The 25,865-nt window shown below is 38.1% G+C and overlaps 1 protein-coding gene across 2 annotated transcripts in view; it reads left to right on the forward strand.

Moving 5' to 3' along the window:
- LOC128031002 (phospholipid-transporting ATPase ID) overlaps positions 1 to 25,865 on the forward strand; it is a 43,065-nt gene that overhangs the window by 12,307 nt on the left and 4,893 nt on the right. For both annotated transcript variants that reach the window (XM_052619170.1, XM_052619169.1), the window contains 26 exons: positions 8,720 to 8,778; positions 8,889 to 9,002; positions 9,269 to 9,367; positions 9,515 to 9,576; positions 9,791 to 9,863; positions 10,567 to 10,637; positions 10,731 to 10,810; positions 11,583 to 11,741; positions 11,813 to 11,901; positions 12,076 to 12,272; positions 13,678 to 13,886; positions 14,687 to 14,721; positions 14,826 to 14,994; positions 15,190 to 15,378; positions 16,182 to 16,297; positions 17,272 to 17,436; positions 17,519 to 17,630; positions 17,736 to 17,841; positions 17,937 to 18,165; positions 18,762 to 18,945; positions 21,844 to 22,067; positions 22,276 to 22,359; positions 22,462 to 22,707; positions 22,824 to 22,962; positions 23,183 to 23,313; positions 23,785 to 24,273. In XM_052619170.1, coding sequence (XP_052475130.1) covers positions 8,720 to 8,778; positions 8,889 to 9,002; positions 9,269 to 9,367; positions 9,515 to 9,576; positions 9,791 to 9,863; positions 10,567 to 10,637; positions 10,731 to 10,810; positions 11,583 to 11,741; positions 11,813 to 11,901; positions 12,076 to 12,272; positions 13,678 to 13,886; positions 14,687 to 14,721; positions 14,826 to 14,994; positions 15,190 to 15,378; positions 16,182 to 16,297; positions 17,272 to 17,436; positions 17,519 to 17,630; positions 17,736 to 17,841; positions 17,937 to 18,165; positions 18,762 to 18,945; positions 21,844 to 22,067; positions 22,276 to 22,359; positions 22,462 to 22,707; positions 22,824 to 22,962; positions 23,183 to 23,313; positions 23,785 to 24,273 — 3,830 coding nt within the window. The remainder of the gene's footprint in view (positions 1 to 8,719; positions 8,779 to 8,888; positions 9,003 to 9,268; positions 9,368 to 9,514; positions 9,577 to 9,790; positions 9,864 to 10,566; positions 10,638 to 10,730; positions 10,811 to 11,582; positions 11,742 to 11,812; positions 11,902 to 12,075; positions 12,273 to 13,677; positions 13,887 to 14,686; positions 14,722 to 14,825; positions 14,995 to 15,189; positions 15,379 to 16,181; positions 16,298 to 17,271; positions 17,437 to 17,518; positions 17,631 to 17,735; positions 17,842 to 17,936; positions 18,166 to 18,761; positions 18,946 to 21,843; positions 22,068 to 22,275; positions 22,360 to 22,461; positions 22,708 to 22,823; positions 22,963 to 23,182; positions 23,314 to 23,784; positions 24,274 to 25,865) is intronic.

Raw genomic sequence — 25,865 nt, forward strand, 5'->3', positions numbered from 1 at the left:
TTTAGCAGGGATAATGGCACAACTTGAGCTGGCCTGACATTAAGGACATGATTACGGACTGCAGATAGCGTGGAATCAGCAGCAGACTCCTCTGTGAATTCATCCAAGGACACAAAAACTGTTAGGGGTGCATATACTAATTGAATAAGGTCCCTGTTCTCAGCCACCTGACAGGAGGCAATGAGTGATGACACAGAACGGGACAGCAAATCAGCCACCACATTATCTATGCCTAAGGTGTATTGTATTGTAAAGTCATACTGCTGGAGACAGTCAGTCCAATGGCACATGGCAAAGGTGACATAAGTGCACTTGTCAGTTTGAAGGTTGAATTTTTAGCCATAAAGGTAGGCATGCCAGCCCTGGCTGGCCCATACAAAAGCCAGATCCTCCCTCTCTCCAGTTGAGTACTTTTGTTCAGTCAGGCTAAAGGCATGAGAAGCAGAAGCCACAGGCTGTTGAATGCCATTCTAGAGTTGTTAAAGGAGAGCAGTAGCTGAAGCAGCACATGTGACCAGTCAAAACTGAAGTGTGCCAAGACAGGTGAGCTTGTCAAAAGTTCCATAAGTGTGTGGACAGCATCAGAACAAGCTGAAGACCAGGTCCATGGAGCATCCTTTTTGAGCAGCTCCAACACCTGATGGATAGCCTTAATATTGCAGTGCAATGGCAAAAGGCCCTCGGACGAAGTCAACCACAAAGTCAACCGCTGGTACTGCAAATAAGCATTTCTCCATGTTAAGTGTCAATTTGTGTTGACTGAGTGCAGCAAAATAGCCCTTAAGTACTGTTCGTGAATCACTGCATTCGGGGGATGGACAATGATGCCATCAAGGTAGATGGTAGTGCCAGGGGCACAAGTCAGTATGGTGGAAATTATTTTTTGGAAACAACAAGGGCTGAACTGAGTCCAAAAGGCTACCTTGTTTAACAAAATATGCCAATATGCGTAACGTATGCAGTAACATTTCTGTTGTCTTGGTGTAGGGAAACCTGGAGATAGCCTTGATGGAGGTTAAGTTTGGAAAAAATTGTTGAGCCATGACAATTCAATTCAAGTTTATTTGTATAGTGCTTTTAAAATACAAATCATAGCAAACCAACTTTACAGAAAATTTAATTTCTACAATATTTAGTAGTAGCTTATAAGTGGTGACTGTCAGTTTAAACACAAATTATGTGATGCATTATTCGAATGCTTGGTGAAAGAGATATGTTTTTAATCTAGATTTAAACAGAGAGAGTGTGTCTGAACCCCGAACATTAACAGGAAGGCAATTCCAGAGTTTTGGAGCCATATGCGAAAAAACTCTTCCTCCTTTAGTGGACTTTGCTATCTTAGGAACTACCAAAAGTCTAGCATTTTGTGACTTTAGGGAGCGTTATGGATTGTAGTGTGGTATAAGGCTAGTTAGGTATGCAGGAGCTAAACTATTTAGGGCCTTATAGGTAAGTAATAATAATTTGTACCTGATACGGAACTTAATAGGTAGCCAGTGCAGAGACTGTAAGATTATATGGTCAGCTCTTTTATTGATGGCAGAGGGTAGTGATCTGGGATTACTGTTTTGTTGACGGATCTTAAATCCACACAAACTCTCAGTCTGCCAGATATTTTCTTAGCGACTGTCAAATTAGACGCCCATGGAGAGGCGTCAACAGGTTCAATAGCCATGGTATCACTGTCGAGCCAAAAGCGGGCGTGCTAGTGCGTGCCAGGGCCAGTCACATTTCCACTGTCACTTCCGGTGCTTGATCATGCCTCACCGGTGCTTCCTCGGGGCCAAATGCCTGTTTTTTTTTGGCCCGACGAAAACCTTGGGACAAAGCGAGGAGTGGTTATGAACAAAGGAGGAGTTTCTCTGCATCTGAAGAGCATCAGTGCCACAAATCATGTCAGAAAGCTACCAGCTTTAACACCAGCATTAAAAACCTTTTAAAATAAGTTGAGCTCAAAACTCACTTTCAGTCAGCAGCGAGTGTTTGAAATAACTTAATCCTATGTGGATTATAATCACCATACAAGGCAGAAATATTTCTAAGTGATGCAAAAGACTATGCCCACTAGGCATTAATGTTACTATAGTAAATATGGTAAATACACGATTGTGTATTTATTTAGTAACATATTTTATCTGTCATAAATCTCGTCTCAAGAGTTTTGCTCCACGTAGCTTATTTCATAAAAATATAATAATGGTTTTGTTCGGGAGTTTTCATAAAAATATTGGCTAATGAGTTTTTGGCTAGTTTGCAGCATGCTTACCCTTCCGATTCTCACGAGAGGGGGCTGTAGGTAAAGCCCCCTCTATTGTTGAGAGTTGGTATTGTGCTCCCTCAACTAGGTAGGCTACTGCTGGCCATTCTAGTATGGAACATGCTGCAGGTTGAGCCCCCTTTCTCCTAAGAGCTGGGTTGTGCTCCCTCAGCTAAGTAAATTATTGCTAGCTGTTCCAGTTTGGAACATGCGGTAGGTCAAAATCTCCCTTCGTTGAGAACTGGGTGTTTGCTATTAGGGGTGCTCCGATCACGATCGGCCGATCGTTATGCGCATCTCGTCAGTAAAGTCGGTTCTCTAATCAGCGGTTAATTCCATCAGGTGCGTGATTTCACATAGAGCAGCTGTTACTACACAGAGCCATTGTTAATAGAGAAGATGCGCAAATCCACTTCATTTTCAGCGTTTTTTGGTCTTCTCAGTTAACAACGGCTCTGTGTAGTAACAGCTGCTCTATGTGAAATCACACACCTGATGGAATTAACCGCTGATTAGAGAACCGGCTTTACTGACGAGATGCGCATTAACGATCGGCCGATCGTGATCGGAGCACCCCTATTTGCTATAGTCCCTCCGATAGTGACATCATAATTGCAGCGCCTTAATTGTCCGCATCTCCGAGTGTGTGAAAAACATGCTGTCCTCCAGCACCAAGACAGTGGAGGATTATGGCAATTTTTCTATTTGTCGGGACTCCATCGATGCCCATTGCTAACAGTTGTTACATTTGTATAGAGGACTCATACTTAAAGGGTTAGTTCAGCCAAAAATTTAAATTATGTCATTAATGACTCACCCTCATGTCGTTCCAAACCTGTAAGACCTCCGTTCATCTTCGGAACACAGTCCTGGTATACTGTCCATGTCCAGAAAGGTAATAAAAACATAATCAAAAAATAAAAACATAATCAAAAAATACATTTTGGTCCAAAAATAACAAAAATTACTTTTTTATTAATTTTTGTTATTTTTGGACCGAAATGTATTTTCGATGCTTCAACAAATTCTAACTGACCCACTAATGACTTTATTTTGTGTTTGGTTTTTGTTTGTGCGTGACAGTCGTCCACGAGGAGCAGTCACGCTGTTTTGTCTTTATTTTGTCATTAAAGTTTTATTTGAATGTCCTCCAGTTCCCGCCTCCTTCTTCCCGTAATTATGAAGTTTGTTCTTTGTTACAGAAATAATTTTCATTTTTGGCTGAACTAACCCTTTAAACTTATTTTACTTTTTATCATTCTTGTCAACTTTACTGAACTGCATAAACTGAACATTCACATCACTGAACCGCATGAAAACAGTCAAAGTCATTGCTCATTTGAGACTCTTGAAGTGACCAGTGCTCTTTATATCTTATTAATGTAACAAACATATTATTTTAATTAAACACCAGATTATAAATCTACCTAAACATGCAACAAATAACACAGAATAGTATACGCATTTTATCGGACTTGGATCGGTCTTGTCTGACGATACCCTATCTGGCAGAAAATTCTATATCGGAGCTGATACTGATACTATTGGATAAATGCATTCCTAGTATTTGGCCTCAGTTAGGATGGAGTCATGTATTTGGGTGGTGTTCTCTCTGTTCCTCTGCTGTGTGTGCAAAAGGTTGGAGTACAGTAGCAATTAGCTCACCCACTTAGAGGCTAATTTGAGCCTGCGGATTGTCTCTTTTTGACATTAAATGAGACAAATGCTTTGAAATAGTGGAGACAACAGGACCTTCATTGGTGCTTTAGTGCTACTTTGACACTATAGTTAAATGTGTGTTGTTTTTGAGACCTGTCTGAAAGATTGCAATTGATTGTATTCTTTTATATCACCAGGCTAAGCTGGTGTTAACTTGAGAACAATCTATATTAACTAAATATAATATTATTATACTAAGTTATTTAAACATTTATTTTAGTCACATCGAAGTGTATTAAACTTTTTATTCTTCACACTTTATAACGTGTGCCAGTTTCTTTATACTTATTGTATTCCTGTTGTATAAAAGACCATTAATTTGTAATGGAATTTTTCAAGAAAATGTGGTATAACCAGAAATTAATGTGAGTGTCTTATTTTAATCATATTTATTTAAAAAAAAAGAAAAGGGAAAAAGAGCTTAACGTTTTTAAATATAAAATATCGCTTTGCCATCACCAGAATAAAACAGAAATTGATATGTATTAAAATAGAAAACAGTTCTTTTAAATTGTAATAATATTTCACAATATTTTAGATTTTACATCAAATACATGCAAAAATAAATCAAATACATAAATAAATCAGGCCTATGCCAATATACTTTGATTTTACTTTGATAATAAAAGTCACAACTCCACTTCGCATTCAAAATAGTCCATCAATGCAGCACTAGCTTACGCAAGACGTATTGCATCACTGCACATCCATAACTGCTGGTCTGTTTGAATTCGCACAGATTTGTGAGTTAGTGTAGCGGATGTCCTTGGCAGTAGTGCTGAATCACAACAACAACCACTCCTTCTCTGTCAACGAGACTGTTTTTAGAAATGTTCTAAAAGCAGTGTTTCACTGCGGCTATCCCTTGTCCTTGGCTGTATTAGTAAGGGCGCTGTGTTAAAAATGCTTAATGTCACAGTTTGCTGAGGTGCTCTCCGGATGGAACCAGACCCACCAACGGCAAAAGCCATTATGTCATCATGCAGACTCTCAGAATGGCAGCGGCAGTGTGATTTTCCATCAGGACTGATAACAGAGTATAACAGATAACCACAAGCAGGGGAAAAGAAAGTTGTGACCTTGAGGATGAGAGGAGAAAATTAAGGCATAGAGAATGAGTACAGAATGAGGGAGCGATGGGACAGGAAGGAGATGGGGTAAGGATGGCTGAAAGCAGAGATACAGATTTAGGGAAGATGAAGTGAGTTGAATTAAGACTCTTCATTAGAGCACGGTCACCAATCGTTCCTCCTACAGTTTTTATCTGATCAACTTGAAATTTGGTGAGTGTAATCAGAAGGCATTTGCCATGCTAAATTGCGAAGATCTTCATTGAAGGGCTTGTCCCTGGTTGCCTGACAAATGTTTTGCCGGTAAATAGGAAATTGCTGTAACTCAAACTCACATGTTTGATAGGAGTTCTGTCCTGATCATATTTCCATGCCCATATTCAGTTATAGTCACAACACTACTTTCTGGCAACAGGAAGGGACATGTTTAATTTGCTAAAGCATGCTATTAGGAAGGAAGTTGCTGTAACTCAGGCATGCAATGTCCATTCTGCCCTATACTCAAAATGTTCAGTAAGATCTGGCCTGAACACATCTACATGCCAATATTCAGTTATAGTCACAACGCCACCTGCTCTCAACAGGAAGTGACAGTACTATTAGCTGGAAGTGATGCACTATTAGCAACACACTAAAATAAGCCAATAAGTGCTAAACATGCTAGAAACATGCTTAAACATGCTAGCAAAACTTACTAAGTGTTAAAGCATTTTACACTAATGCCTTGAAAGAGGAAGTTGTTGTAACTCATGCGTACATTGTCCAATCTGCCCCAAACTTCACATATAAGAGTCCTGGCCTGAGGACATCTAAAGGCTAATATTCAGTCATAATCATAGCACCACCTGTAGGCAACAGGATATTTTATGTTTTACACTAACTCAAACATACCATGTTTGATCTGCACCAAACTTCACGTGTTTGATAAAAGTCCTGGCCTGAAGACATCTACATGCCAATATTCAGTTATTGTCATAGCACCACCAGCTGGTAGCAGGAAATATGTAGTAAGTAAACATATAAATTACTTTGACAAATTCCTCCCTCCAATGTTTACCACTTTAAAAGCAAGTTCCCCAATGTTCACTGATTTCCGAAGCCTACTGGGTGGAGGTGGCTCTGGGTGCGAGGGCCCCTTTCAGCGCTGCTTGCAGCTTTAATTGTTTGATTTAATTGTTTGATACTTTGATACTGATACTACCATAGATTACTTTTTATGTACAGTATTAAGGACATCAGAATATACAAGAAATAGGTATACAAGAAATAGTGCAACCTGTGTCAAAAATGACAATTAGGAGTTGCTATTCAGTCAACTAAGAGTGAGAGAGTTTTCTGAACACTAACACTTCAAGGACTGATCCTTCAACTCATATAAAATATGAAAAACTAGTATACAAAACCACTTGAGATTAGGTTAAAGTCTCAGATGGAAATAATCCAAACATTGTATCGTGTTTCACTGAAAATTCTTTAGAATTTAGACACATACAGGTATCATGTATTATCATTGGAACACAATGTTCTTTATTTGTGAGCAAAATTCACAAGGATTGCATAACTCGGAAATAATATGTTCACAAGCAAAAGATCAAACTTAAGCTGATATAAACTTACAGTATGACTCATTTCTAAGCTACCGTTGGAGATGCAAAATGTTACAAACGCTGAGAATAAAAGTTTTAAGGTCCATTCTTACCAAGATTATTAAATAAAAAGATAACTGTTTCAATAACTATATTAGCTCCACACTAACGCACAATAATGTTCTATTTATTTATTTATTTATTTCAGTCTGCACCTATGACTCAAGGAATGGTACCTAAGAATAGTTAACCGCCCAAAAATCTGTCATCATTTACTCACCGTGTCTTTCCAAATCCGCATGATTTGCTTTTCTCTGTGGAACACAAAAAAAGAACAACACTGAGGTCCAAACAACATTAGACTCCAGTGACTTTCTTTTTTTGGACAAAAATAAAATTACATTTTTCAAAATACCAACTTTTGTGTTCTGCAGAAGAAAGTCATACATGTTTTAAATTACATGATGGTGAGAAAATGATGACAGAATGTTCTATCACTTTAAGAGTACATATTAGTAGCCTGGCCTATTAGGCCTCATACAGTTTAGAATACAAAGGTGTACTTTTAAGGGTACTGCCCCAGTGATGTGATTTTTTTTTTTTTTTTTTTTTGTTAGCTTAAAGTGCTTGCTTTAGTGTGTTACTGTGTGTTGGCTATGTGGGCAGTGCATATAAATCAGCTATTATAGCGGCGAAATATGAGACAGCCAAGCTGTCTTAAAACAGGAAACCACAGGCAGAGAGAGTCTCGATGACTGAGCAGAGGACCAGAGCAGGTGTGAAGGTCTCGGTGCAGAAGGAAACAGACTGGCTGTATCTATTCGCATGCATGGGTTTATGGGTTTGACCTTTTGATGCATGTGTAAATGGTGCAGATGCAGTTCTCGGCCATTTATCAGACCTCTTTTTTCTCACTTCTGAGCATTGAATAACGAGATTAGTTTTTTCTTATTTTAGAAGAAGATACTCATCAATTTTACAGCAGCACGGAGTGAAATCAGACCAACCAAATGCTTTAACTTACTGTGAAAGGTTATGTTGAGGGTGAGGAAGAGAGATAAGAGTGAGTTTCAGTTGCTTTTTCATTCAGAGAAAAGATCTGATTGAGATATTTTGCTCAACACTTCCTTGGTCCATCAGCTAAACAGTACTAGCCAACAAAATCTAGTAGAGTGTTTGGAAATTCATTCAGGTCTAGATCTTAGAAATGTGTCTCCATCACACAGATGCAGCGAGTCAGCCATGGATAATATGATATGATGATGCACACACACACACACACACACACGCACATACAGACAGACAGGCTGTCAAACTGAATGGCCATTACCCAGCACAAAAAAAAACTGTGCAGCTGTGCGCACAGGATGTGACAGATACAGAGCAAAGTAAATCCAACAGAGCCATCTTATGCAATTTCGGTCAAAAGACGAGATACCCAAAAGAAAGAGCTTTTCTCAGATACAAGCTGGTGTGTTTATTTACTACTTTGTGTGTTTTTGTGTCTTATGTGTCAGTCTGGCTGGAAACACTGCGGTGTTAAGAGCTTCGTGTGAGCTTGAAACTGTAAGTCTCGTTTTCAACAGAAGTGAAAACAGCAGGTTCATGACTGTATGCTAACCACAGTCAATTCTGTAACAGTCCCGTTTTCAGCCTCATAATGCAGGAATTAATCTGTCGCACTACAATTAGCCATGACTTCCTTCTTCTTTGTTGTGTTGCGCTCGACTTCGCAACTACAGCCATCCTCACATCTCATTTGATTAAAGTTGGCGTTCAGCACTGACATGTCCCTCTGATTGTATAGTTTGTTTCATGGGGAACTGAAAGCTACGGTATTCCCCTGTTACTGCATGATATATGCAGGTGGTGTGTGACTTGTGCGCTCAGCTAATTCAAACTTTTTTCTCAGCAAACATAAAGCATATATTGCATGTGTTTCTTGAGCATGGCTTCCTGTTTATTTTTTCTCTCTAGGGTAATCATACATTGCAGTGACTAATAACAGCACAGCAGAGCAGTGTATTTATTGTAAGCCAGTGAGAAAGTCTTCTGACTTAACATACACAAGTTTGTTTTCTTCACAGAGGAGGAAAGGAGACTCCGGGCCAACGATAGAGAGTACAATGAGAAGTTCCAGTATGCTGTAAGCCACACATATAACCTCATACATCATAAATGTACTTATAAATTAAGTGTACAGTTTTCTTCTACCGCTCCTTCACCTCTCCCCATCATCTCTTTCACTGTTCACAGAGCAACTGCATCATGACCTCTAAGTACAACATCATTACCTTCCTCCCAGTCAACTTGTTTGAGCAGTTCCAGGAAGTTGCCAATACCTACTTCCTGTTTCTTCTCATACTGCAGGTATATACTTCGAATGAATTCTTACTTCAAATGATAATTAAAAGTGTAGAGAGAAAAGCAAGTTAGTTTGTAAAAATCAAATCATGGCTGTGACCATGCCGATATTCTTCCTGGCCTAAAGGTTGCCGTTAGTGAGAACATGCATGCCACAATCATTTTGACAGATTGTTTGAATATATGTTCACATTAATTAATAGTTGGTGCATTAGTATATTATACAAATGGCTTTAAAAATGTGTGTAATAGTGTGTATGTTCTTGTCTCAGTTGATTCCACAGATCTCCTCATTATCCTGGTTCACTACCATTGTGCCTTTAGTGCTGGTGCTGAGCATCACTGCAGTCAAAGATGCCACCGATGACTATGTGAGTCTCACACGCAGTGACTTACTGTAACTCCCAAACTCCTCTACACACAGAAATATAGTTATGCTTATAACAGTGACCTATCACACCACAACTACCACACAAAAAAACAGACACACATCACACACATCTCTGTTCATCCCACAGTTTCGTCACAAGAGTGACAACCAGGTGAATAACCGTCAGTCTCAGGTCCTCATCGGTGGCATGTGAGTCTCATATTAATATGCACACTTCCTTTTACATGATGTTTCCAAGAAAACAACTGCTTTTTACAAGAAATATAAATGTGTACGAGCTGTTGCTTGCAAGATAGTGAATGTTCATGACATAAAAGCATGCTTTTATATCATAAAGATTCTTTTTCCAACAATCACAAAGCATTCATAAGTATCCTATACTCTTTTTTTTTCACTTTCTTAGACTTCAGAAGGAGAAATGGATGAATGTCAGAGTGGGTGACATCATCAAACTGGAGAACAATCAGTTTGTGGCAGTGAGTTTTCCTCTGTAGTCCTTCATGACATTAATGAATTAATTAAACGTGGTTTAATAAAATAAAAAGACACTTTACTAGCTCAGCAGTCACAGACATTACTTTCAATAATTCACGGTCATGTACGCACCAATCTCTGATGCATTTGCTCTCGAATACTGCACTGGGACATTGATTCAGTAGCCAAGGTCTAATTCGCTGATTATGCCTCTCGAGGGTAAATAGCAGCTAGTCTCTCGTCTGTGTACCAGTGTTATTTTAATATTATTTAGATGCTATTATAGTTTTTCTTAATATTTTGAATAGTTTTCTTTTTCTACATTCATATTTCATTTTAATTATAGTTACATTTTTTGTAATTTTGCTGTGCTTATATCATTTTAATTAGCTTTTGTCTTTTAAAATATTACTATTTAAATTAATTTATTATTTTAGTTTTTTTTTCAGTTTTAGTGCTTCAACTCAAAGTAAACAAAAATCAGTTGTTCACCCTTTATATATATATATATATATATATATATATATATATATATATATATATATATATATATATATATATATACATACACACATACATACATACATATATATATATATATATATATATATATATATATATATAGTTTTATTTTAGCTTTATTTTCAAATGTGTTAATAGTTTTAGTTAATAATACCACTGCTGTATACTGTATATGTGTTACAGGCTGACCTGCTCCTGTTGTCCAGCAGTGAACCACATAGCCTCTGTTACATTGAAACTGCAGAACTGGATGGGTATGCCTTTGTTTGTTTTCTTGAATTTGCTGTTTAACATGATTTAATGTTTTCAGAGCAGCTCCACACAATGTCGTTATTTTTCTGCCACAGCGAAACGAACATGAAGGTGCGTCAGTCTCTGTCTGTCACCTCAGAGCTGGGAGATCCTAATAACCTGGCCCAGTTTGATGGTATGTGATTTTGAATACGCTCCAGTTTTGAGCGCAGATGTGAAAGTTAGCATAGAGTGGAAATGAGAAAGTGAATTAGTAAGAAAAGGAGACAGCTGACCAATCTTGTGAACTGATAATATGTTTCAGATTTGCAGAAGTTTATGGAGCAAAAATAGAAAGGCAGTAAGGAATTGCTTATTTTCAGTCAGGGCATTCACTAAAGGAATTATGCAAATAGGTTACAGCACACACACACACACAAATTTAGTCAAATAAATAAAAAATATGTATAATTTATAAAATAAAATGTATAGATGAATAAATGAAATGTATAATTAAATTAAATTATAAATAACATTTTTGACATTTCTTAAAAAAACTAGAGGACTAGTGAATAGATGCATTAAAAAATAACAAAGTTAAACAAATTATTGACCCTACTTTGAGTTAGTTTACTGGAGAGAGAGAGAGAGAGAGAGAGAGAGCCAAAGATACAGTCAAAGTGTGCGGAATGTAATGTATGTGGTGGATAGTTTCTCAGCAACAATTCTTTAACACCCAACACAATATACTGCCACACACACACACACCATCAAACTTGTGTCAGCACAGACCACCCACACTTCCTGTTTTTAAAGAACAACAAACCATTCCAAAGCACTCAAGCTGTGCAGAGACCCAGGATGCTGAACAGTTGCTCATAACACCTATTATATAAAATGGTACTGTTTCGATGTTTCGAATATGTGTGACCTTCTTTTTCCTCCTGTATCTCTGTGTGTATGTGCAGGAGAAGTGGTGTGTGAGCCTCCCAACAACAAGCTTGACCGTTTCTGTGGGACTCTGTATTGGAAAGACTGTAAATACCCCCTCAGCAACCAGAACATGCTGCTTCGCGGCTGCGTACTGCGCAACACAGAGAGCTGCTATGGCCTTGTTATTTTCGCAGGTTGGTGTGTGTGTGTGTGTGTGTGATTTTTTTTCAGTTTAACCTGTCTTAATTATGATTTTGCACCTCAGGTCCTGACACCAAACTGATGCAGAACAGCGGACGGACCAAGTTCAAGCGGACCAGTATAGACAGACTGATGAATACACTGGTGCTGTGGGTGAGAATCCGTTTACAAACACACACTCATTCACAAACCCCTGCTGAAGTTCGGAAGATTTGGGTACTGAAAGAGATAAACAGCATAAACTCTGCCAAGAAATGTCTGACTGTATATAAATAAGCATACAGTTCAAGGTCTGGAATCAGTAATTAGTAATTTTCCCCTCCTCAGATTTTTGGGTTCCTGGTGTGTATGGGAGTGATCTTGGCCATAGGAAATGCAGTTTGGGAGAAAGAAGTGGGTGCTCTGTTCCAGAGCTTCCTTCCCTGGGACCCACCAGTGGACAACTTCTTGTTCTCTGCCTTCCTGTCTTTCTGGTCATATGTCATCATCCTCAACACAGTCGTGCCCATCTCCCTCTATGTCAGGTGAGAGAGAGCAAGATAAGGAGAGGAAGAACGATTAATTATCCCATGAAAACTGTTCAAATGACACCATGAATACGATAAAAATATATACAGTAGAAAATGGTCTGAAACGCTTAACATAAAAAAACTAATAATCATCATGGTTTGAACATAAATGTAAAATTTATATAAGCTGTATTATTTCTTATTTATTTTATATGAAGCATGTCAACTATGTTATCCAATTTATTATTATAATTTTTTATTTATGTTTTTTTTTTTCATTTCTAGGGATAAACATCACTAAGTATTACATTTATAGTCATTCCAAAAAAATATTTTTTCTACAATTATTCGAATTGTTTAACTGTTTACCTTTAAATGATGCTTTTGTTCTATTAGGGTTTTTATCAACAACTTAAACTAGAGAGATATTTATATTCATATTTCGTTAACTGAAATAAAGAAAAAACATATTGATATTAGATGAAAATCTGATATTTGAAATGTTGCCTTGTCGGCTAAATGAAATAAAGCTGAAGCATTAAAATTCCTAACTGGAAGAATTTTAAGGGAGGGATACAAACATTTGATATGTTTAGGACTAGCTACTTTTGAATTTAAGTTTTTGTTTTTTGTTAAATAATAGTTTATCTATTGCTCCATTTCTTTTTAAAAAGTCTTGAGACACCTATTAAAAATTCCTGTTAAAATCTACTTCTCTTCTTTGATTTAGATGCTTTTGTGTTTGTTTGTGTGTGTGTATGTGTGCGTTTGTGTGTGTTTGAAGTACTAGCTTAAGTTGGTTTTATGCTTGATACTGTGCTGTGTATTTTATTTTGATTTATTTTGTTGTTTTCATGTTTCTTCAGACTTTTCCTAACAGGTAAGAGTTAGACCCCATAGACTCCCCTTTTTCTCTCTCTGACATAACAACAGCCTCCTGTATATCATAGTTCATATAACACCACTAAAATCCTGACCGAACCTTTCTGAACCAGCTCTCTGAATGAGCTCTAACTGCAGTGAATGTAACCCACCTCTGACTGGTACAGACTCGGACAGGAAGACCTGCAGCATGGCACTGAGCAGCACCATGGCACAGCACACACATACCCAAAATCACATTTTAATGACAGTTTTAAATGGCAGATTCATAAAGTCTATATAAATGAATAGTATTAAAACCTTGCTTTTAATGGTCTGGTAGACTGTTATGCCATTGTCTGTTTCAGCTGCATACTAAATAACCTATGTCTTTAGAAAAAGAAAACTGTATTGTGTGTTTTTGTGTGACTGTTTTGTTGTGTTTGCCTTGTGGTCAGAGGTCTACCGTCAATTTAATTGTTTCTACTGAAAAGTAGGTCATATTTGCATTTTGACAACCCTCCGTCTGTTTCTCTTTCCATCTGTCTGAATCTCTTAGTGTGGAGGTGATTCGTCTGGGTCACAGTTATTTCATTAATTGGGACCGGCGCATGTTCTGTAGCCGTAGTAACACAGCAGCGGAGGCCCGGACCACCACACTGAATGAAGAGCTGGGACAGGTGGAGTACATCTTCAGTGACAAGACAGGAACACTCACCCAGAACATCATGACCTTCAACAAGTGCTCCATCAACGGTCGCGCATACGGTGAGAAACCGCACATGGCAGTTATAGTCAAGGTATAATGTGCAAGCAGCTGGCCATTATCATATAAAAATGAGTCTTGTATCATTTTGATGTGCTTTATATTGTAAATTAATATTGTAATAATGACCAGCTGACTGTATTTAACCTTGCTTATTACACAGCTGCTTACCAATCAATGAAAGGGGTGGTTTCTTCTAGGCTTGATTGTGTTTATGGGGTGCAGTCTAACATGTGTTCATGGTCAGTTTTTAAAAAAATGCATTCTTTTTCAAATAATTTATACACCTTAGAAGAGATGATGCCAATCCCTCAGAGGACCTCAGATGATTCTTACCCTGAAACAACACACAGAACTAACAAATATTGCTACAAGTGTGATTACAGCATATAATAATTACTGTTAATAGTGTTCATCATCTGGTTGACTACGTCTTGTCATGAATAAATTCTTGTCATATGCACATAAACTGACAGTCACCACTGATAAGCTACTACTAAATATTGTAGAAACGTAATTTTCTGTAAAGTTGCTTCGTAACGATTTGTATAGTAAAAAGTGCTATACATATAAACTTGAACTGAATTGAACAATGCAGTCTGAGTCTATATAAATAGACAATTGATAGAAAAACTATCAATAAATGATAATTAATGAAATATATATTTTTATATATATAAAACTATGCAAATGCTTTAGCAGAGATGCAGATTTACTACAAACAGCCATACACTGAGAAATATGTTGTAATGTATTAGGTTTGTCACAGATCTCATTTCGGTTTCTTTCTCTCGTTTCACAGGTGAGGTGATGGACATTCTAGGAGCTCAGCAGAAGGTCAGTGCATCCATGATTCACTTTGTGGAATTAAAGAAGTTCTTCTCATTTTCATTTGTCATTACTGTTGCTCAGAAAGAGTTAATTTAATCTGTTGTTCTCAGAGGGTCCAGCCCCTGGACTTCAGTGCTTGGAACCCTTTAGCAGACCGGGACTTCTGTTTCTACGACCAGTCTCTGCTCGAGGCGGTGATGGTGGGAGAACCAGCAGTGCATGAATTCTTCCGGGTCTTGTCTCTCTGCCACACGGTCATGAGCGAGGAGAAGAAGGAGGGTAAGGATCTGGAAAAACGATTATCTGCCTTACTCAGAGAGCTGTTTCATCCAGTGGAAGAGTTTAGATAAAGTTGACTTGGGGAAGCTGTTGACTTTAATATTGTTAGAAATGATATAGTAATTTTGGATTGTAATATGATTATTTTATCTCATTATTGTCCTCCTTATTTCCTCTGTCTTTCACTACCTGAAGGAGTGCTGGTGTATAAGGCTCAGTCTCCAGATGAGGGGGCGTTAGTAACAGCTGCACGTAACTTTGGCTTTGTGTTCCGCTCTCGCACACCCGGCACAGTCACCACACAAGAGCTCGGCAAAGCGGTCACATACACACTCCTCGCCATCCTGGACTTCAATAACATCCGCAAAAGAATGTCTGTCATAGGTAACACAAGCACACACGCACATTCCTGCAACTGACATAACAAAAAAAAAATATTTGAGTGTATTTGTAAAAAGCACAATATGCAATATGTCACAAATATGAGAAAGCCTCCACATTATATCATTTTTGTCTTTTTAAAGTAAAGTTTTGTCAGATTGATTAACTTTTGAGGCCAAACTATAGCTAACTACAAACACATATTTTTTTTTATGCAGTGAACTGTGGCAAAGTCCAGAGTGTACAGTTTTTAAACATTATTTTGGCTATGATGCCAGATGGTTTAGCACTGTGCGATAGAGAAAGAGCGGGTAAAATTCCCTATAGACTGAGAAATATGGATACAGCATAAATACAGCCCTGCCAAGCATCATAAATAAGTGGAACATTAGTGCTAAATTCAATACAGAAAGTGTTGTGTGTGTCATATACCCTTTCATAATGCTGAATTATGACCCTTAAGTTCGGGTAAGTGGTGTGTACATTGCAGCAGGCATTTCATTTGTGTTTGAATGTTGTCATTTATGTCCATTTAGTTTGTGTTTATAAAGAGAAGTGAGAGAGAGTTATTGAGTGCACTGCAGAACTATCTCTTTATCAGTTTTGTTAATCATTTTTCCCCTTAACAATATTCAAAATATCTTTAAACTAAGATAATTTGATTTATGATTTATAAAACTTTGTTAGTTTTTGCCAAATGGGAAAAAAAGCTTCTCCCATCACTGAAGAGGCGCAAGCACTATCTGTAATTGAATGTGTGTGTGTGTGTGTGTGTGTGTGTGTGTGTGTGTGTGTGTGTGTTTAAGTGAGGAATCCAGCGGGCCGTATCCGTCTGTACTGTAAGGGCGCTGACACTGTGCTTTTCGAGAGGCTTCACTCTTGCAGCCATGAGCTAATGAATATCACTTCAGACCATCTCAACGTGAGTGTTTGCTTTTTCAGATTAGTTTATTTTGTGTTTTCTGTTGTTTGTATGAAGTTCTAAAGCTCTAGAACCCACAGTCTGCTGCTGTGTTTATAAGACAAACCACAGAGCCCTCTTGTGGATGTTTCTAGTAATAAAAACCTGTTAGTTGTACTTTTACATAACTGAACATTGTATGGGACTTTTGTTCTGAAATAGTTATTTGTAGCAGTTAAAAAACATTTTTAATAATAAAATATAAATACAAATTTAAATGATATATAAATAAATATGTAAATAAAATGTGGTTGCAAGTGGCAGGGTTGCGAAGGTAGCCTAATTTTAGAGATCATTATGTAAGGGAGAAGATATAACTACGAAGGTAAAAGGTTTGAGACCAAAACATTTGTAGTATGAAGAAAAATATTTATTTGGTCATTTTTCAAATAACATGTTTGAATCAGTATTTAAAAATATATTATAACATAATATTAATTACAGGAATATTATTATTTATAATATATTTTATACAGTGTAATAGGGGTCAAAATTATTATTATTTTTTTAAGAGAATTATACGTTTATGTTTCTATATGTTTCTTGAGAACCAAATCAGGATATTGGAGTGAATTCTGAAGAATCATGTGACAGTGAAGACTGGAGTAATGGCTGCTGAAAATTCATTCAGCTTTACGTCACAGGAATAAATTATGTTTTAAAATATCAAATATCAAAAACAGAAAGTATCAATTTTGATTAAAGTATCAAAACAGAAAGCAGTTATTTTAAACTGTAATAATATTTCACAATATTACTGTTTTTACTGTTGCAACCTTGTGTAACCATCATAGACTTGCAGCTTTTCATGCTAGGTTAAGTTTTTGTTTGATAATAGTTTATCTGTCATATGCAATGGTTCTCAAAACAAAATAAAACCCATAAAACCCATTAAAAAGTGGTAGGATCATGAGCTGATGTTGGGATATGTGTAGGAGTATGCAGCTGATGGCTTACGGACGCTCGCAGTGGCCTATCGGGATCTGTCTGAGGAGCAGTGGGAGGCGTGGGCAGAGCGGTTCAACGGAGCTGATAAAGCCACAGACTGCAGAGACGACCGGCTGTCTGCAGCCTATGAGGAGATCGAACAGGACATGATGGTGTGTTTGTGTGTCCAATTCCTTTTGTTTTGTTTCCTTAGTCTTCTTGCTAATAATATAAAATATTTAATACGTGATACAGCTGTTGGGGGCCACAGCTGTAGAAGATAAATTGCAAGACGGGGTTCCTGAGACCATTGCTGTTCTCTCGCTGGCTAACATCAAGGTCTGGGTGCTTACTGGAGACAAACAGGGTAAGATCGGCATCAAAATCAGAAGTCATGTGGCTTGGCCACAGCTGTTACCATTTACTTAACACGACTTCAACGTAAGCGTGTATTTTTCACCTTCTGTGACAGAGACTGCAGTAAATATTGGTTATTCCTGCAAGATGCTGACAGATGACATGACAGAGATCTTCATTGTCAATGGACACACTGTCCAAAGCGTACGTGAAGAACTCAGGTACAATGCTGATGTTTCCATTCATTAAATTCATCAACCCATGAAGTTTTTCAGGAAAGACCTTTTCATTTTCTCTTCCTCTTTATGTTTTTTAGGAAATCAAGAGAGCGTATGCTGGAGTCGGCGCGCACCAGAGATGGAGGGAAAGAAGTTGAAGCTCAGGGATGGGGTGGTGCTTGTGCCTTTGGAAATGGATGTGGAGCTGGTGGTGCTTCTAACTGGGTCTCTAATGAGAGTAAATGTTCGCCTCCTCAGGCTCCGCCCTCCTCCTTCCTGGAGTCAATCAGTGGAGAGTTCGCCCTCATCATCAGTGGACACAGCTTGGTGAGTGAGAGCAGCATTCAGGAGCCTAACTGGAAGGAATTTATTCTATTATACTATTTATACTATATACTATTATACTATTATACTATTTATACTATATACTATTTAATCAAGATGCCTTCAGAGGAGATACTGAAGATGATCATAACCAATGTCCGTCAGATATGTAGATTATTATCTAAAAGTATATAAATATTGCTATCAGTTCATACTGCTGTTAAAGTCGGTGCAATGATGTTTTGCTTGTTGTTGTGCCCAAAACCCCTCTAGATCCAGGTGTCAGTTGCATAAACATACAGTAGACACTTTAGTTTCTTAAGAACTAGACTAACTAGCACTTATATAAGTGGTAATCGATCTTACTTTTTTGGGATTGAAATTAGACCAGTCTTTATTTTTATATAACTGATTTCAAAAAGTTATGAAACAGTCTTACAGAAAAAAAAATGGATAACTAATCTTTAATACTATTCTAAGCAGTTTATGCAAGTGGCCACTGATTGACCAGTCAAGACCAGCGAACCGTCTTAGGCTGGTAAAAGCAAGTTTTTTTCAACGGCGATATTAATAAATATTTTCTTGTCTCTGTTAACCAGGCTCATGCTTTGGAAGCGGATATGGAGCGTGAGTTTTTGGAGACGGCGTGTGCTTGTCGAGCAGTGATCTGCTGCCGAGTGACTCCTCTTCAGAAAGCTCTGGTGGTGGAACTGGTTAAACGACATAAGAAAGCTGTCACACTCGCCATCGGAGATGGAGCCAATGACGTCAGCATGATAAAGAGTAAGAGAAAGAGGGGAATGTTCAACACTTGTCTTTGCCAAGAGAATAAATCTTTCTTTTTGACAGCCAGTTTGTTTTTGATATGCACATATCGGGGTTCTTTGAGTCAAATATACTAGGATTGGTTACAGCTATAAATAACAGACCATCAGAATCTTAATAATATAACATAATATAACAAACTATAATTATTATTGTGCAACTATTATATAAAAACACTACAATTCAATTACTTAGGGTTAGTAAGATTCTTTACAAAAATTAAAAGAAGCCTTTTATGCTCACCAAGTTTAAATTTTTACAATGCAGTAATATAAGGGAAAATTATTTATTTTCTATTTTAAGACATTTTAAAATGTAATTTATTCTTGTGACGGCAAAGCTGGCCGGCAGCCATATCACCCTGGAGCCCAAGACCGGTTGCCTACTGAAGCTAAGCAGGGCTGAGCCTGGTCAGTACCTGGATGGGAGACCTCCTGAGAAAGCTAGGTTGCTGCTGGAAGAGGTGCTAGTGAGGCCAGCAGGGGGTGCTCACCCTGTGGTCTGTGTGGGTCCTAGCACCCCAGAGTAGTGACGGGGACACTATACTGTCAACAAGCACCGTCCTTCAGATGAGACGTTAAACCGAGATCCTGACTCTCTGTGGTCATTAAAAATCCCAGGATGTCTTTCGAAAAGAGTAGAGGCGTGACCTCGGCACCCATTGGCCTCTGACCATCATGGCCTCCTAACAATCCCCATATCTGCTGATTGGCTTCATCTCTGTCTCCTCTCCACCAGTAAGCTGGTGTGTGGTGAGCGTTCTGGGGCACTATGGCTGCTGTCGCATCATCCAGGTGGATGCTGCACGCTGGTGGTGGATGAGGAGATATCACCTGACTATGTAAACGCTTTGAGTGCCTAGAATTGCCTATATAAATGTAATGAATTATTATTATTAAAGCTGAATATACTGAACAGCACTTATTCGAAATAGAACATTTTTGTTAAATACATCACTGCTGAAGCTTTGATGCATTTAATGAGTACATGTATTTTCTTAAAAAAAAAAAAAAATCCTTTCTGACCCCAAACTTTTGAACTGTAGTGTATATTATAGTAATGTAGTAATTATTATTAATTTAATTTTGGAACTTGAGTTTATTCAGCTTATGTTGTAGTAATTTTTAATTTCATTCAGTTAGGCCCATATATTCAGGGCTGCCTTCTGTGAGAAACAAGGAAACAAAGAATTAACTTTAATTTTCCACTGGAGGAAACACAGGGTAGCCAGGACACACGTAGCACAATGACGTTAAGAACCAAAAAACAGACTTCACAGACTGGGGCTCAATGCACAGGATAATTGGGAAGACACAGGTATATTGGATGACTAATTACATTAAACATGGACAGGAATGAGACCAAAATAGGCAACACTAGAACAGAAACAGGGGCAAAACACAACATAGACAGTCCAGAATCCTGAAGTAAAGTGTGGTGTATGTACAATATTCAGCCACAACTTTTTTTTTTTTTGTTACTCTTGGAACTATGAGAGGATGAAATGTAAGGCTTTTTGAGGCAAACAACTCTTTTATACCCAAACATTCTGGATTTCTTTTTTAGCTTAAGCAAAGGTGCCCATGAGAAACCAAATGATTGATATTCATTCAGTCGGTTCAGTTTGTTGTTGTTACATGTGGTTTCTTCATTTTCATTAACTGAGCAGAACATCTCAGAGCTGTGTTGGTGGGCTCTCGCGGTGTCACAACTAAATTTCAAAAGGCTCCTGTGATTATGGATAAGAATGAGATGTGGAGGATGTGGTTTATATCTAAATCTCTTTACACCATCCTGTGCTGTCCTACTCCATATATTTACAAGCGCACACACACACACACACACACACACACACACACACACACACACACACACACATGTTCTTGCCCATGTAATTAGCAATGTTTCATCTTTTGTTTGTTTAATGCTGTGGGTGTTTGCAGATTATTTGACAGTGGAACTAGTGTGAAGAACAAATCTTTTTCACCAATTTAAATCATTTTGGACTTCCCCAAATCTATGGTTTTAGTCTAAGGAATGTTTATTAGTTTAGCTTAACCTGCAACTGAACTTGAGCAGCACTAAGACAACTGATACCCAAGAACAGGGGATTTCAAACTGGTCTCCAGGGACTGTCTGGGGAACTGAAGTGGGTGGAAACATGAGTGGAAAAAATGTATGTAATGTATTTTTAGGGGTTTCAAAGTTTATTTGTTAACTTGAGGTATTCAGTAAATCTTTTACACATTTAATGTGTGTGTGTGTGTGTGTGTGTGTGTGTGTGCGTGTGTGTGTGTGTGCGTGAGTGTGTGTGTGTGTTTTGGTCCAAAAATAGCAAAAACTACGACTTTATTCAGCATTGTCTTCTCTTCCGTGTCTGTTGAGAGAGAGTTCAAAACAAAGCAATTTGTGATATACGGTTCGCGAACGAATCATTCGATGTAACCGGATCTTTTTGAACCAGTTCACCAAATCGAACTGAATCGTTTTAAACGGTTCTCGTCTCCAATACGCATACATCCACAAATGACTTAAGCTGTTAATTTTTTTAATGTGGCTGACACTCCTTCTGAATTCAAACAAACCAATATCCCGGAGTAATTCATTTACTCAAACAGTACACTGACTGAACTGCTGTGAAGAGAGAACTGAAGATGAACACAGAGCTAACCCTTTCAGTCTGTGTGCGTTGATACACAAGTTTCACAATTTGAGTTGAATTACTGAAATAAATTAACTTTTCCATAACATTCTAATTTATTGAGATGCACCTGTGTATAAATATACATTATACATATATAATATATATACATTGAACTGCATTATCTGAAATTGTGTGTTTCTCTTCTTCTGCAGCAGCTCATATTGGCGTGGGCATCAGCGGTCAGGAGGGCATCCAGGCTGTGCTGGCATCAGATTACTCCTTTTCCCAGTTTCGCTTCCTGCAGCGACTTCTGCTGGTGCACGGACGCTGGTCCTATCTGCGCATGTGCCGTTTTCTCTGTTACTTCTTCTACAAGAACTTTGCCTTCACTATGGTGCACTTCTGGTTCGGGTTCTTCTGTGGATTCTCCGCGCAGGTGGAACATTTATTCAGAGGCGCTAAAAAGTTTTTGTTTAGTTTAGTTACTTATTTGATTTTCCCTTAGCCATACCTTAAGTAAAGTTTAAAAAAAAAATACTGAATGTTGTACATTCTCTAATATAAACTGGTCCTGAGTTACTGGTGTCACATGCATGAGGTGATGTCATAACCTTGGCTCTGTTTACTGTGATTCTTTCATTTAGACTGTCTACGACCAGTACTTCATCACTCTCTACAATATCGTATACACATCGCTGCCTGTATTGGCCATGGGCCTCTTCGATCAGGTAAGAAAAAGATAAAATACTGAATCTTTTTTTGTTTACCTTTTATAAAAAAAATAAAAATAAATAAAAACGTACTCTTACCTCAATCTTCGTCTATCTCAGGATGTTCCTGAACAGAGGAGTCTGGAGTATCCGAAGCTGTATGAGCCGGGTCAGCTGAACTTGTTATTTAACAAGCGAGAGTTCTTCATCTGCATCGCGCAGGGAATCTACACGTCCGTGGTTCTCTTCTTCATTCCGTACGGTGTTCTCTCTCACGCCACACAGAGCAATGGAGTCCCGCTGGCAGACTATCAAACCTTTGCAGTAACTACAGCAACAGCCCTCGTCATCGTTGTCAGCGTCCAAGTGAGTCCAATATTAAACATTAGCATTTAAGTAGTGCTTGTTGCTTTATATATGGTTTGCGGTTATTTTTTGTATAAGGTTTTGTATAGCCCAAGCTTTTTACTATTTGTTTATAGATTGCTCTGGACACGGGTTATTGGACGGCTATAAATCACTTCTTTATATGGGGCTCTTTGGGTACATACTTCACTATCCTTTTCGCTATGCACTCCAGCATTCTGTTCAATATCTTCCCCAAGCAGTTCCATTTCCTTGGTGAGTCAGCACTTTGGCCCAACTGTGTGCCTGCCATCTTAAATAGAAACCCACATTTGATAATGTTTTTACAGTATTTGTGACGAGGTATATCAGGCGTAACATCTGCAAATGCAGACAGCATATATATTTGATTTAAATGTGTGTTACACAGTAGTATAAATATGTGTGGCTTATTTTTGTTTTCTTTTTGTGCGTGCTTTGTGTTCATTAACTACAGGAAGTGCTCATAACACACTCGGGCAGCCAGTGGTGTGGTTAACTATTGCTCTGGCTACCGTCATCTGCATTGCTCCAGTCCTTGCTTTCCGCTTTCTCAAACTGGACCTTAAACCTCAGCTCTCAGATACCGTAAGTGTGTGTTTGACCTTAGTTTGTTTGTCCTAAATTGCACGCCATCTTTGAATTATTATTATAACTGTTATTATCCTTGTTCAATCAAACATTCAGCATCACACAGTAAAAACAAGACTTAAACAATACTTAGACAAAACAAGAATTGAGTATGTATAAGTAGTGTATATATATATATATATATATATATATATATATATATATATATATATAAAATATAACTTAAACATATGAGATAAGTGCCTTTATTTATATGAATTTATTTTAAATACATTATAAATGTTTAAATGGTCCCAAGCATTGATCAATGACAATGAGATAGTTATGGTTGGTTGATTATTGCATATTCCTATTCATAGCATAGATTATATTTGTTTCACATCAGTAAGTTTGACACATTTGTTAGTTTCTGGTCATCCCCTCACACTCATCCCCACCCTTTATTATTTTCTCACCGTCTTTCTGCAGGTGCGCTACACTCAGCTTGTGCTGCAGAAAAAGCAGAAGCCTTGTGGTCGTGTGGGTCGTGGAGTGGGCGGAGCTGGAGTAGCCAGTGGCAGTGCTCTTGGTCGCTTGGGGCGAGGTGGATCTCGACGCTCCGGTTATGCGTTTGCGCATCAGGAGGGCTTCGGCGAGCTGATCACATCAGGAAAAAATATGCGCATGAGCTCGCTGGCTCTTGCCTCATTCGCCTCTCGCCACAGTAGCAATTGGATCGATACCCTTCGCAGGAAAAAACATGCAAACAGCACTGGTATGCAGAACACCCCGCCCACTGGAGAAGACAGTGCCGCCTCCTCTCAAGCCCCTCCCCTTTCCACGTCTTCCTCACCAGCAGGCAAGGCAGGACAAGCATGTTATGAATACGTCCTCACTCACAGCCCTGATGATATCGCTCTCAGTGTAATTAGGAGTCCTGAAAGAGAGGTTGGGGAATATAGTACAGGAACTGTGCAGGTAAATATACATCAGAAAACAAGTTCAAGCACAAACTGTATACTAGCGGGGTAGAATTGTTGCATTAGTCCAGTTAAATAGATTACGATCCAAAATAAATGTAAAGAGATTAACAAAAAACATATTGACAAATAAATAGAATGAGATCCACAAAAAATCTTACAGTTACACAAACATTAATTCCACAAATAAATAAAATTATGATCATATTCACATCACTTTTCCTGCCGTTCATTTGTGAATTGCATCTTGCACGTTAGTAGAGCGCTGCTGATTTCACATAGAGTGCCTGATTTCACATAGAGCAGCTGTTTCTAAACAGAGACGTTGTTAACTGAGAAGATGCGCAAACAAACGCTGAAAATGAACTTGGATTTGTGCATCTTCTCAGTTAACAACGGCTCTGTGTAGTAAGGGCTGTCAAAATTGCTAAAATATTACGTTCGAATATTCCCTCTAAAAAACACACAAATATTCAAACTATTCGAACATCTGGTTGTGCATGTTGTCAATGACGCGCATTGCGTCAATAACAGGACAAAATAATACAAAGAGACATAACTACTTGTATAGGTAGTCTATTTAAGTTTAAACATATATGACAACGTATTACCTACACAAAAACAAGGAAATCAACTAAATGGGGGGAAAAAGGTTCAGAAAATGGACAAGACTCCAGACCTCAAGCTCTCTCACCCTCACGTTCTCTGCGCATAATGGTTTAAATGAACAAACAAATTTTTGTGCAAGCAATTTAAGGTTGCAACTGTTGTCCCAAATATAGCAAGCTTCATTCAGTGATTGAAACAAATATTATTAGTATTAATTGAAGTTTTACAGCATATAGAACTGACATTGAATGCTCCGAGCGAGCTGTGCTGTGGTAAACATGGAACTTTTCGTTGACATGAAATGATAAATAATCAAACCTCGGATCCATTGCTTGACAGAACTCCCCGAAGCCTGTCCCATCCGCGATACTGATTGGTCTCATGTCCTTACAAATGAACGAAATTATTTTATCCGTTATGGCCTCTTGTCGTGTTGCAGACAAAGATCTTGTGGCGGGCGATGCAAAGTAACGTTAAGTGTCAAGACCTGACTGTTTAGCTGGAGTTCCACACATTATGCCATGCTCATTTGGGTGCACATTTCTGAGATTTGACATCATGTTGCTAGTGGTCGAATGGTATGCTAACTGTATCTTAAATAGCTTTCATACAACTTTGTCTCACGGGTCAACAATTTTACCTCACTTTCTCTGCTGCGGTCGAGTTGGGCTCTGCACTTGCTGGCATCTTCCATGAAGACACGTCAACTTTCAGCGTCAACACGTTCAACTTTTCACGTCAACTTTCCTTTTTTTTTTACATTTTTGTTTTATTCGAATATTAATTTTCACCTTCGAAATTCGTTTTTTTTTTTAAACTATTCGAATACATATTCGAATTTAAAATATTCGTTGACAGCCCTACTGTGTAGTAACAGCTTCTCTATGTGAAATCACACACCTGATGGAATTTACCGCTAGATTAGAGAATCGGCTTTACTAACGAGATGCGCATTAATGATCGGCCGATCGTGATCGGAGC

This window comes from Carassius gibelio, chromosome A16, assembly GCF_023724105.1.
Source record: "Carassius gibelio isolate Cgi1373 ecotype wild population from Czech Republic chromosome A16, carGib1.2-hapl.c, whole genome shotgun sequence".
In the NCBI taxonomy this organism is placed as follows: domain Eukaryota; kingdom Metazoa; phylum Chordata; class Actinopteri; order Cypriniformes; family Cyprinidae; genus Carassius; species Carassius gibelio.